At 44.2% G+C, this 13,760-nt stretch overlaps 1 protein-coding gene across 3 annotated transcripts in view; it reads right to left on the bottom strand.

The window, feature by feature from the left end:
• The window catches only part of LAMB4 (laminin subunit beta 4), a 43,295-nt gene that overhangs the window by 8,855 nt on the left and 20,680 nt on the right, over positions 1–13,760 (bottom strand). For all 3 annotated transcript variants that reach the window (XM_087768094.1, XM_087768096.1, XM_087768095.1), the window contains 9 exons: positions 12,323–12,466; positions 11,853–12,084; positions 9,518–9,675; positions 7,872–8,096; positions 6,559–6,779; positions 5,232–5,328; positions 4,511–4,886; positions 3,981–4,141; positions 562–767 (listed from right to left, as the gene is read on the bottom strand). In XM_087768094.1, coding sequence (XP_087624220.1) covers positions 562–767; positions 3,981–4,141; positions 4,511–4,886; positions 5,232–5,328; positions 6,559–6,779; positions 7,872–8,096; positions 9,518–9,675; positions 11,853–12,084; positions 12,323–12,466 — 1,820 coding nt within the window. The remainder of the gene's footprint in view (positions 1–561; positions 768–3,980; positions 4,142–4,510; positions 4,887–5,231; positions 5,329–6,558; positions 6,780–7,871; positions 8,097–9,517; positions 9,676–11,852; positions 12,085–12,322; positions 12,467–13,760) is intronic.

Genomic DNA, 13,760 nt, shown 5'->3' on the forward strand with positions numbered 1-13,760 from the left:
GTTCTAAAGGATCCAGATCACCTCTCACACAACATGGTACCATGTCTAGCCTTCCATATAGTTTGACATCACAGATGTTGAGACTAAAGGCCTAGATGGATGATATCTTCCAGATCTGGCAGGGCTGGCTGCAGGTGCTATCAGGTATTCACTGCTGTTCCACAGAAGGACAGAAATCCTTTCCTCTCCCATGGGTGATGCAAAGGATGTGTGAGCACTCCCCATCCACTCCAGGGCAAAGTTGCTCTGCTTAGTTTAAGTTACTGATGGAGGAGGTTGGGGTTGATCTTTTTGAATTTACACTGATGTCTTCTTGAGACTAGAAAGTGCTTAAACAGTTCCTTGTGCTGGGTCTGCCCTGAGAGCAATGGCTTCCAGAAGGGTGGTAGTAACCACAGCTGAGAAGTGCAGCTGTTTCTGACATGACTGCATGTCTGTGCCAGGGAAGTGTCGTTTTCCAGATTTAAAAATGCACGTAATCACCCTTTTAAAATAAAACCCACTAACAGCATCAGAAAAGAGATTTTTGTTCAGCTCCCATTCAAAATTCACAGCGCTTACCTTTTCATTCAAGTTTTGGATGTCGGGGCTCTTGATCACCTTGAGCTGTTCCAGCACATTGCTCGCTTTCAAGGCCTGATGGCCCAACATAGCGAGCACGTGGTTCCTGGTGTACTCTGAGTATCTTACAATAGGGGTTGTCCCACTGGTCTTCTGTTCTGCCAGCGATGATTCTTCAAAGTGTTTCCTGATGTTGCTGATGGCCTCTGTAGCAACAGAAATAGAGTTTAGTACCGACTATATTTTGGTTGCATTTAATTAATGTATTTACTTGAATTCCGGACAAGTGGTGAGTGACAGGTGATTCAGTTTGTTGTCACTGGTGTTTGATTTGGGACAGCAGGGAGGGACAGGAGTTGTCATTTCCCCAGTCAAGCTTTTTAATCCTTTACTCAGCCAGTTGCCAAACAGGAATAGTTACTGATACTCATAAAACCTGCTAGATATATGAAATAGATATATAAAATATAGATAGATAGATAAAATATTAAATAGATGCAAATACAGTGGATCCCATGTCATTCTTCAGAGTCCAAGGTGTATGAGAAGCCCATGGAAGATACAAAAGTATTAAGAGGACCCCATTAATGACACAAACTGCTACTAATCTGCATTCATCAGTAGCTCATGTATTGCTGCCATTGCTGATTTGATAAAGCTCCTGTCATTTATGCTGTTTTGAAGTTTAGGCAGGAGAACTGTTTCTGCCAGTTGTAAAACCTATGAAATGATCAACTCTCTGATTGTGAGTCAGGAAAGCATTGTCTGTTCAGCATAGCACCCAAAAGTTAAATGGTCTGCTGAACTGAGGCCAAAATTTAGATTACAAATGGGAATTTGTTTTCTTTGGCTCTGGAAAATCCAATTTCAGGGTTGATGCATTAAAAAAAAAAAAGTATTTCCATGATAAGCTTGTAGGTCAGGCAAAAAATACTTTCCAGCAAGAGTATTTCTTGTTTGCTTCATGTAAGATTTCCCTTAAGCAGACTCAAAAGGGTTGAAGAGTACTATTTTTTTTGCCAATTAATAGCCTAAGGAAAGGACTCAGGCCTTTTGGAAAACACATAATTTAAAGTTGCTGCTGTAGACGCTTCCCAGATCTCCACAGAACCCAAAGTTGTCCACAGATCCCCAGGCAGAAGTATGTGCAATGAGCCAGAACTGATGTGTCGGCTGTGAAAAAGCATTAGAGGTCATTGATTAACATCCCTCTTTGTGCTGGTAACCGACTCAGTTACTAGTTGAAGTCAATGACAAGGCGCTCGTCAAGTCCTGCGTGCTTTGCATCAGGCTCTAAAGCCCTTGGCCTTGCTTTGATTGAGGCTGAACAATGTTTAGTTATCATGTGGAACCAGGGCTATTTATTTTATCTTGTAACTCTTGGAAACAATGTACAGTTGAAAGTTAGCTCCTAATACAAAATACCTGGCAAGAGGCTGCTGTAACTCCATGTCTAAGCCAGAGGCTGTTTTCTGTGCAACAATTCCATCGCAGGAATATTTTACAGTGGTTCAGCTCTCCATTAAGTGGCCCAAATGCATTTTTCATGCTTGGTTTGTGATGGAACTGTAGAGCTTCCAAGTTCCTTTACGTTAAACACAGCGTCTTAGCACAGACTTGATTTACAGCCTCGGAAGCTGTACTCACTGCATTACCATACCACAGTGGCCGCAAAGCCAGGGACCAAGCCTGGAAAGCCGTGATTTAATGAGATCTCATAAACTGCAAACATTCTTTTAAGGACACCTGTGTCTTGTTTTTTCCAGTGATTTTAATTCATCATTAGATATTGACATTTCCAGGTTGGCTGGCTGAATGTATGCCTGTGAGGAAGTTTCTGAGTCCTGAATTCTTGTTCACTTGATCCTCTGCAAAGAAAGGTAGGTAGGAGCCCATTCCCCACATGTGTCTACAGCACAAGTGCCAAATGTACCCCAGGTGGGGTACATGGCCATATCCTGCTCTACCTTACTTGCTCGGGCAAGCAAAAAAGAGAGAGGAAAAAGCAGACAGAGCCATACCTAGGATGTGGTGCTGGTCCTGAAATGAAGATGGGGTGAGGGAACCAGGCTTTCTCCTGGATATCAGAGAAGCTGGTTTTCCTGAGGGAAATGATATTTCTGTGCTGTTAGATGCTTGGTAGCAAGACCAATAAATATTTGTGGCCCTGGCCAGAAATTCAGCTTAAATTCAAGGTCTTCCCCTCCCCACACCCCCGTGTGCTTTTTATAGGGCTGTGTATCCGTCTCCTGAGGCCAAAAGATGAAGTGGGTTTGGAACGTGACCAGACAGCACCATGGATGCTTCAGCTGTGCATCCACTGACCTCTCTGGGATTTATTGTTTCTTTGCCTTCCTGCCTTTCTCAGAGCCTGCACAAGACTCAGTTGAATTGGGAAGCAGAGCCTGGGAGAGCTGTGCTGACTGCTCGCGCGGGGACCTGAGCGGAAGAGCCGGCCCGGGGGACACTGCCAAGTACAACAGGGCAGGGGAGCCCTAAATCTTTATTAATCCCTCTTTTCCCCTATTCCTTTCCCTTGGCTTTGTGTTCTGTTGCTTTTTCCTTTTTTTTTTTTTTTTTTTGATCTTGTCTAGGCCATTCCTTTTCTTGGCCAAACAAAACGCAGAGGAACCGTAGATGGAAGTGTAGCTTGTGTCTCCTGTGGTGCGCACCTTATCTTCTGGGGGTTCATATCTTGGCAGCCGTCTCTTTGGAGAGCATACTGCTGACAATCTCCTGCCACTGTGGATAATCTAGCATCTGCTCGAGATCCCCAAGTGATACATCCCAGTCTTTCTCCAGAAACCAGTCTGTGACATTGCCATTACTGCTACTAGCAGCTGATGGAGACTATACTTAGCTCAAGCATAGATGGTGTAATTCTTTCAAAAATGCCAAGGAACTCAGTTCTGACTTCACATTTTTTGATGATGGAGAGCTAGCTCCTTACCACATAAAGTCATATATTTTCCCATGGGAACACTAAGAAGTTGCACTATGACTCTCTGCTTTAATTAAATAAACCATTGCTGTAGAACATTCTTTAAGTATTGCTAAGAGCAAGAGGAGTCAGAAGTGGGGGAAAAATCCTTTGCTATTCTACTGTATGATCTGTGAGTCTATACTGAGAAACTGGGTGGCTTTTAAATCCTGATGTAAACATCGGGATTCATGAGACTTCTGACTGATGTGACCCTGGCACATGAATCTGAAATTTAGGATGACAGAAATCATGGCATTTTAAGATAAAAGGGAGTTTGGGAAATCAGTATAACATGTCGTTAGTGTTTACGTTTTTGCACTACCATAGGAAGGTAAAATCTAGGGATCTTTGAAATGTATGGTTCGATGGTGAGAAAAACATTCTGAAATTTCACAGAAAATGTTCACCTATTTCAATTAATTGCTGGCTGCCTTACCTTTGAGGTTCATGTAATGAAAACTTTGATGCAGATGTATTTTCTGTTGTAGAAGTTCATACACTAGGTCAGCTTCTTCCCCAATGTCTTCTATGTTCTTGTTAAGGTCAGGAAACTCATACAGGATATTGTGAAGGGGATCCATTTGTGCAACTTTTTGTCTGAAAGGGAAATGGCAGTTATGCAGAAGTCAGACTGGATTGTTCTTAAACTAGAACTGAGATAACACAATATTTTAGAGGACAAGAGATAAATTTCTAAATGAGCAGAAACATTTACTTGTAATGGCTTATTTAGAAAACCCTTAGGATGAACTGGAAAATTCCAGCATTTAAGTATATGTCTGTGGGGGACAGACAATATATATAAGGATTATTTTGTTCACAGATATATTGAAAACAGTGACTTAGTAGTCCAGCATCTGTGTGCTGATCAGAAGTGAGACTTGATGTGTAGGGATAGCTGGTGGAGCCTGGGGGAAGACTGCCTTCTCAGCCAAGGGATTTTTTCAGGAGCAGCCGAGCCCTTACTGAACATAGCCCTGAAAATCCTTGATGCCTGAGAGGGCCTCCAGTGAAAGAACAGGATGTCTCAAAATTCTTTCAATTTCAGAAATGGCATCTTCAAAGGCTTTGAAGCGCATGTCACAGCTGGGCATTCGTCCTCCTTTATCTTTGAGATTTGCAGCAAACCTCATTAACCCCTGAACAGTCTGAGCGAGGGCAGTAATTTCGGTGTCCCACTGATCAAAACAAAGATGACACTGACGGCAAGAGGGAAAGTCTTTCTCAAAGCCGCGGCCACACTGGTCGCAGAAGCGGCCGGTGATGCCAGCACGGCAGTTACACGCGCCGGTGGCTTTGTCACACTTGGGCTGGCTTGTTCCCTCCGGGTTACACTCGCATGCTGCAAGAAAGGGACAGCAAGTTACATCCAGTTGTTCCTTTTCCAGGGGATTAACGCATGCAAAAGGTACAATCGTGCATTTCAAGAGAATAAAAGCAAACTGGTGTTTGAAAAGCGGACGACCTGGCTAATGGCTCTCCTTCATCTCTAACTTCCATGGTCCCATCATAACCGTAGAAGGAACAATATAGATAAATAATACAAACACTTTTATCCATCTCATACACACTAATGTATGAAAGCCTGCTCCTCTAGATGTATGTCCCATCTCCCTTATGAATATAAAGTTAAACATTTCTTTTGAGGCAGTTTCTAATCCAGTTGTCCCCACTTAGTAATACTTACAAATGCAATGTGTCTGGGGATTGCCAAAGTAATTTTCCTCACATTCATCGCAACATCTTCCGCTGTAACCTAGCTTACACGGACACTGGCCTGTAAGCTGCAAAGACAGTTAGGATTTAATAACTTCCTGCAGAGTCATATGGCCGGATATACATTATTTATTGGGTTTCTTTTTCTCCCTGTGACTTATGTCATCTAGCTGTATGGGGACTGCAGTGACACTGCTTGAACATGGTCTTTGAACACCATGGTTTATACAGTATTGGCCCACCTTTCCCATCTTCCTCCTGAAGGTTGTGAAAACAAAATGGACTTTGAGAGGTGGCTTTACTTTACTAATATGAAAGATTTTGTATGTTCCAGTCTATAGAAGCTCTTTGAGAACTCATCCTTTGACTACGATCTGAGAGAGGATTCTTCTCCTTTGCAAAACAGATTAATTTCTTATTTTTGCTGGAGCAAAGTACTCATATTAATATTTCAACTTTTAACTACATGATATATTAACTGTGACTGAAAACCTCAAGGGTACATTATGCACATTGCTCTAGAAAATTTATTTTGGAATTCAGCTATTAAATTAAACTGCAGGGAATTACAGCTCTGATAACTGGTACAGCTTAGAAAAGCAGTAGTTCTTCAAGGTTAAGAGCTACATTTGCTAGAAAAAATAATAAATCCACTACATAAACTGGAACAAACAGAAAGCATATTGAAAGAAAAATGTGAAAGCACATCAGCAAGAGCTTGGGATAAGCTCCTGGTGCTCTGAAGTCAATAGCAAAACTGCTGTTGACTCCATGAGACCACAATTTCACTTCTCTGTTCTGAAATGCTGTTTTATTTTTTCTACATTCTAGCCCTAAAAAGTCCACAGGAATTAAAGATGAGAAAAGGTACTCTAGCAGTCTGGTAGATGAGGCATGATTAATGTAATGGCCCCAGCTACTACTTTATGAAAATAAACACTTAAAAAAATACTCATAAGACTCTTTCTTGGGTCCAAGCTTGGACTTCATTCTTCCCTATACGTATACTTATGAGGCAGTTTTTTCCTGTGTGACATTTTCTTACAAAGTATTTCTAAGATCCACTTGACAAAGAAACACACAGGCAAAGAGAAATTGCATACAAATAGAGCCACATTATCAGAACAGCACATTTGATGTAAGGACTCAAAGTGTGATTGCACGAACTGCAGACTTCCAAAGACTTCTTGTTTTCAGGGAGCATGACAAAAAACTATCTTCATTTATAAGAGGGTCCCCACCGTGCCATGCTAAAAGACCACCACCCCGGTTCCTGGAAAGCAGAGTAATTTTCTTGCCTGGTTGCACTGGTTGCTTTGGGAGTTTTTTGGATCACAGTCACAGATCTGACATCCTTTTCCACTAGCCAGGTCCCAGTAGCCAGAGGCACACTGGTCGCATGCCGAGCCCACCACGTTGGGCAGGCAAGGGCAAGCTCCCGTGGCTGGGTCACACAGACAGGCTGCGTCCCCCCCTGGGCACGTGGCAGGGCGAACACCCGCCGGATTGCACATGCACCCTGGAAAAGAAGTACAATTACTACGTCAGGTGAAAATATAGACCGTCGATGGACAACCAGAGCTGTATATAAAGCCCATGCTGTAGGTTTACTTCTAGTAATCTTGAACACATTTTTAATCTCATACAATTTACCCGTCTTTCTATAATAGCTTATATATCACTTTGAGCAAACTTACTGGGAACATTCAGTATGTTTAATACAGGCACAAAAAATGAAGGCGTAGTAAATTTTGAATCTTATTAGAATGAAATGTTAAATATGCTGGGTAAGGAGAAGCTGATTTACAGTAGGGACTATCCAGCGTGGGAAACCCCAGTAAGCCAAGTAAGATAAGAAGCCTGCTTGTGAGGAGCCAAAAGGTCTTGCTTAACCATTTCTAACAGACATCTTCCAAGAACAAACAAGGAATGGGCTTGAACTGTATTTTAGAGACTCCCAGAAAAAGAGTTTCTTTAAAATACCTATAATTGCCTGGCCTGTAGAAATTAGACCCTTTACCAGGCACATTTGTGAAAGCAGCCTTTGAGAAACGTTGGGAAGAAACTTATGCCTTGCTTTTTCTTACACTACTGCCTTTCTGTTAAAAGTGCTGAGTTATTGACAGTGTCCACATGGAGTCTATTAAATTGCCTGAACAGTCTCATTCTAGCCACTTAATGAAAACAACTGGTAAGGCAGGGAGCTCAGCAAGGGATCATCTGGTTAACTGAGCATTGCTTAGTTGGCATCAGCCAGCAACACAGATAAACAATTCTCTTTGATTCCTTTACTTTTGATTCCTTCCTGAATGGACTGAATGCACATTTGTTTTTCTAACAGAGAGTACCGATTTCATTTCACAAATGAGTATTTCACAAATGAGTGATATTCAGCATGAAATTTAGTGAGACTTGGATGATAAAGAATTTAACAGATGCCATATTAACAGTTATTTGTATCACTGGATAGAGACATATTTGGTATTCTCATATTTTGCTCCATTGGTCTGCTTCAGTTTTACTGTCCTTCCAAGGGCTAACCTCTCCCTATAGCCTAATTTCTTTAAAACTTTTCTTGGTAGTAAGACGCAGTTGCAGTGCTGTTGCTTACTTTGACAGTTTTGATCGAGGGCTGAGCCAAAATACCCTGGTTTGCAGAACTCGCAGTTTGCTCCATGGGTGTTGTGTAAACACTTGGTGCATTCCCCAGTGACCCTGTTACAGGACTCTGGGTCTGTCACATCAATGTTGTTATTGCAGGGACATGGCGCACAGTCAAGCCCGGGGCTGCCTGGGTTTTTGTAGAACCCACTAGGACACTCATCGCATCGATTGCCTGTTGGAGAAGAAGGTAAAAATATTTGCTGGCTGATGGGAATTGAAGCGAAACATGTAATTTCCAGTAATACCGTTAAAAGATTCAGACTGTCTGTTCAAATGCACATTTCCAATGGAAAATATCCACCTGTTTGAGACTGTTGCCCTGTAATCCTACGATCAGTTTAAGTTACATCTCCCACACTGAAATCTGATGGAAACGCACTCTCCACATCCCAAGTCATTTTGACCAAGGAAGTCCTTTCAGTAGGAGTAAATAGGTACCCCCTCACATAACACCTCCAAACATCTTTTTCCAGCAAAGTCCTTTCAATGGTAGTAGTCAGGGTTGGCCATATTTGCAGGATTTTCCCTGGGGCCTTCACCCCAATAGCAGCATGGGAAGGTGAGGGGGTGCCCTTTCCCAGAGCAACCCAGAGCCCGGCAGACCTGCCCTCCTTTCTGTAACCCAGTGGAGGATCCCCAGGAGGTCAGACGACCTTTGGGATGCTCTGTCCTTGCTTGCTGGCATTGCAATTACTTCTGCACGCCACCCTGATTGGGGTGCTGTCTCCCTGCACCTCAGAAACCTTTCGGGGAAGGCTGGTGTTGCTGGGACCTCATCCACCTCCATCCTGTTGGGTGAGTACCAACAAGGATCATTTTGGCCCTACAGCAATTAATCAAGCAAAACTGCTCTTGACTTATAAAGGAACCTGGCCTAAGTAAAGATGACAGCATTGGTTTAGTTTTTGGCAGTGTTTCCCATTAAGGTTTGCTTCCATCACTGGAGATCTTTCTAATGTCCAAAGGGAGGGAAATATCTTCAGTTCTCCCTGCAGAAATTCAAGCAAAGTCAACGGGATCTTAGTAAGCAGGGCATCAGTTTGCTGCAAAAATATCTGCATTTGAGACAGCTGAGAACAGAAACCTTATTTCTGAAGTGACCATTTGAACAGTGAAACGGTCACTTTTGGACATAATGGCAAAGCAAGATTCCTCTATATGAAGAAAGAGTTTCTCTGATTAGGAAATCTTATCAGCTCTTTTTGATGCCCTGTTCTTTCTGACTTGGGCTTCCAATGCTTGTTTTTCAGAGGTAACGAGCAACTGCAGTTCTCCCCCCGCTCTTCCCACCAGGTTAATGTAGTGCCCCTGGAAAAGAGGAAGTTTCCAGAGAGTGCCATCAGATTAATTAATGACTTCACTGCATCCACACAGGTGAATCCCTTTTTCAAACAGTAATTGCACAATTCCCACTCTTCTCAGTCAAGACTTCCCCACCTAATTTCAGTAAATTTGAGTGTTAACTTTCCTTATCTATTTTATTACCATTACCTCACTTGTCATTTCTGAACAGAGGATGGGCAGAGGATGGTCATTTTTCTCTCTTACATTAATTTTAATAGAATCAAAACCAGTCCTTTTTTCGCTTCATACCTGAATATCCCTGAAGACAATTGCAGACTAGTTGTGCAGACTGGGAGTCCTGGTAACAGGAACGTGCAAAATACCTATTGCTCGTAGGTGCCCCTGGGCACATGCATGGGCGGCAGGGTTCTCCCTTCAGAGGGTTTCCGTAATAACCGTCCATGCACCTGTAAAAGCAGGCAACACAAAGCAGCAGGAATTGTCAAGTGCTCCTTTCAGTCCCTGCAGGTGAATCAATTTATATGTATGTATAATTAATTTAATATTCCAGGTCATTGTAACGCTATCTCCATTAATTGGTACAGATATATCAAGCTTCAAAGGTGTTCTCAAATGGAAAATCAGAGCTGCATTCCCAAAATCTGGAGCAAAAAGAAAAAAATGTGTTTTCTTTTCAAGGAATATTTCTGAAGACTTTCACCTACTCTGGAACAATTTTAATCTAAATGATAATGTCGGGGTTTAACCCCAGTTGGCAACTAAGCACCACACAGCTGCTTGCTCACCCTCCCCTCCACCCTGTGGGATGGGGGAGAGAATCAGGAAAAAAAAGTAAAACCCGTGGGTTGAAATAAAGACAGTTTAACAGGACAAGGGAGGAATAATAATAATAATAATAATAACAACAACAACAACAACAACAACAATAAAAATGTACAAAACAAGTGATGCACAATGCAATTGCTCACCACCTGCTGACTGATGCCCAGCCCAGCCCTGAGCAGCCATCGCTGCCCCCCATCCAACAGTTTCTATACTGAGCATGACACCATACGGTGTGGAAGAGCCCTTTGGCCAGCCTGGGTCAGCCCCCCTGGCTGTGCCCCCTCCCAGCTTCTTGTGCACCGGGCAGAGCATGGGAACCTGAAAAGTCCTTGGCTGGTGTAAGCACTACTTAGCAACAACTAAAACATCAGCGTTTTATCGACACTATTCTCATCCTAAATCCAAAACACAGCACTATACCAGCTAGTAGGAAGAAATTAACTCTATCCCAGCCAAAACCAGGACAGATAATATATATGTATGACATATCACACATGCTCTGCACAGACAGCTAAAAGCTGCCATGTAAAAATTCTGTATATTCACCTATCACCACATATATTCATCTGTTTCCATACACACACACCAAGAGTGGCTGGCATGACCTTAGAAAGTCCTGCACAGGCAAAAAACCAATGATTCATTCAGAGCACTCAGAGAATATTGCATATTTTAGATGCAGCATATGTATTGAAATCAGCCATGCTCTGTCTGACACGTTCTGCAAACCCGGGGTGAGGGCTGTTTCAAGGTGGTGGTGGCTGTGGTGGTGGCTCACCCAGACAGGCAAGGGGCTTTGGGGCCTCTCTGGGGGCTCAGCCACCCCCCGCCACCCTGCCCATCACCGCCGCCTCCACGTCCCGGCCCCCCATGGCCCCACAGCTGCAGCAACACAGCAGCTTCTGAAGCATCCTCAGTCTTTGATCTGCTTTACTATGGAAAATGGGAACACAATTCTCTATATGTATACAAGCCAGGCTAAAAGTCTTGGCTATTTGATTATCCTCACCCTGGGGTCTGGAGCTCCTGCAGAGGCACAGGGCAACAAGTATTTCAGTCTCCCATTTTTAATCTATTTGCCACCTACAAGCACGATAAACAAAGGCTGTATTGTCCAAAAGCACTGCAAGAAGAGCTCAATAGGTTTCATGGGGAAATCCTCTTAAAAGTGAATGACAAGGTACAATCCAGCCAAACTAAACTAAACAGCTAACGAATTCAATTCTGACGTCCATGTTGAACTCTGATACTGCTGCCAGTGTATAGAATAAAAAAGAGGAGCACTGTTTTGAAGGGAGCTGGAACACGTGGGGAAAGTAATTTGCTGGTCATATGGAAATAATATGAACCAGCAAACAGGGCATGTTTATTTAAGCTCCTCAGAGATAACTGCAGGTATTAAAATGAGTATTCAGCACGAGGTTAGCCTCTTGGCAATTTAAAAGCTGACAGGAGTCAGTGTATCTCATATGCAGCACGTTACACTTGTCTCCAAGCACATGGTGCTGTGGTACCCGTGTCTCAAATGCCTTTTTGCAGGGTACCAATGCGATGCTGTGTGTGTGCCATGCCCGCAGTACTCCCACAGGCATTACATGCACCTTTCCACACACATTGGCTGAACAAATAGTTACTTGCTATTCAACAGCGAGGCCCAGTTTAATCCTGTGTTTAGGTATATGTTTCCAGTTAAGGTCACTGATACATTCATGGGGATGTAGGTGGGCCCCCAGCTACACAAGTGGTTCAGAGAGTACTGGTGTTTGGGTGAGCTTTGCAGTGCTGCCCGTCGCCCTACCTTTCGCAGTGGCTTCCAGCTGTAAACCCGCGACAGTTCAGGCATGATCCAGTCACCGGGTCACAAAGCTCCGCGTAGCCGTTACACGGGCAAGGGCGGCAGTGGGGAAATCCAAAATACCCAGCCAGACACCGGCTGCAGCGCTGACCATCCACCTCCCGGCGGCAGGAGCACTGCCCCGTCACCTGGTCGCACAGCGTGCTCAGCGAGCCTTGTGGGTGGCACTCGCATGCTGGAAAACACCAAAAGCAAAGCTGCATCCTGAACGTATTCCCACCAGCCCGGCTCATTGCTGACACTACTTGAAGGAAGTGCGAGCAGCGGGGATGGAAAATTCATTATTTTTGGAAATATTTTTTATATTGCTTCACACACAATCATGGATTCAAAGCCCTAAAAAGTTGGTGTATGCATGAAGAGCCAGATACTGGTATTGGTACTGGTGCTGGTGCTGGCTGCCAAGTACTCACCGTAGCAGCCGTGGAAGCCGAAGCCATAGCTGCCTGCAGAGCAGGTGTCACAGCAGCGTCCCACGACGTTGGCTTTGCACTGACACCGGCCCCCCATTTTACTGCAGCTGGCATTCAGCGACCCTTGGGGATTGCATTTACATGCTGCCAAGGGGAAAGAAAATCAATACAGGTTTGATTATAATTGAGTGTGACTGCTCTTGTAAACTTGCAGGTTTTACACTTAAAAATAGGAGGGAAAGAGCTCGATTATTCTCATCAGAGGTTCACTAACCATTGATGCCTAGGGCTTGGATTATTTGATGCTGTAGCATTGATGGTGATGGTGTATCAGGCACCAGCACAAGTCTCGGTGTTGGAGCTGCCACATTCAGGGCACTGCCTTCAGCACATATTTGGACAGAAGAGGGCATAGCAAAATGTAGATCCAAAATGGAGATATCCTGAACTCTAGAAGGGTTTGATATAAACCTATGTCTAGTTGCAGCGCTGGACATAACCTGCAAGCAGTACTTAGACAGCCTGCACCTGTGTATTGTTTGCTGCTTTCTGGACACCTTGGACTAACTTGTTGCGTGAAGCTGGTCTGCTAACTCACAGAGGATGTTTGTTCAGGATGCTCAGATGCCAGTACTAGAAAGCCAAAGTGCCGTGTTTCATTGGGAGAATCCCATCAGTCTGGGAACTGGGCTAAAGGGGAGTCAGCACAGCCCAAACTTAAATGAGGGGGGGTCTGTGGCTGCACAGCCATGACCACATCACATGACGTGTGAGTGAGGCATTGCTCCTTCTAAAAATAGCCCAAAGCAAGCAGACGCTCTCAGGTCCATTGGAGGCAAGGCTCCCTGAAAGGAGCAGGCCACCAAAGTTGTCCAGAAAGGCCCCTCCTGTTACTGGAAGTGCAGAGAAGCTCCATTTCTCTGAGCCCAACATCATGGAAGCTTGCTGAGCCACTGAGCCCAGCTGCCCTTTCCATGGTGGGTCCAGGAGACTGCCTGGGGCTTCAAACCCCAACTGCCACTGCCCTCTTGCTGGGACACCACCAAGGTTTCCTTGGTGAATCTCTTCCAGCACATCAGCTTGTGTGCCATCATGCCTGGAGTCCTACCAGGGCACCCAGCTGGCCTGCAGCATCCAGGGAGAGGGCTTAAAAACTCCTCTGTCATTTTACAGCAGCCAGAAAAGTAGGAAAGTTACTGCTTTGGCCATCTGGTGAAGCTGCATCTGATTGAAATGCTCTTCAGAAAACACACAAGCACTGCCATGGAACCTGTCACACTGCTCCACATAGCTCATCAGGTGCGATGGACTCAGACACATGCCACCAAAAGGTGTTTGCAGTGCACTCAGGGTTCAGTGGGACATATACTGCACGTCCACACGTACCACATGGTGATCGACTTCACTTACCTACACCACCATGGGCTGAGAGCTCTCC

The sequence above is a fragment of the Nipponia nippon genome, unplaced genomic scaffold, assembly GCF_047370975.1.
Source record: "Nipponia nippon isolate SJK-2023a ecotype South Korea unplaced genomic scaffold, ASM4737097v1 scaffold_3, whole genome shotgun sequence".
Taxonomy (NCBI): Eukaryota; Metazoa; Chordata; class Aves; order Pelecaniformes; family Threskiornithidae; genus Nipponia; species Nipponia nippon.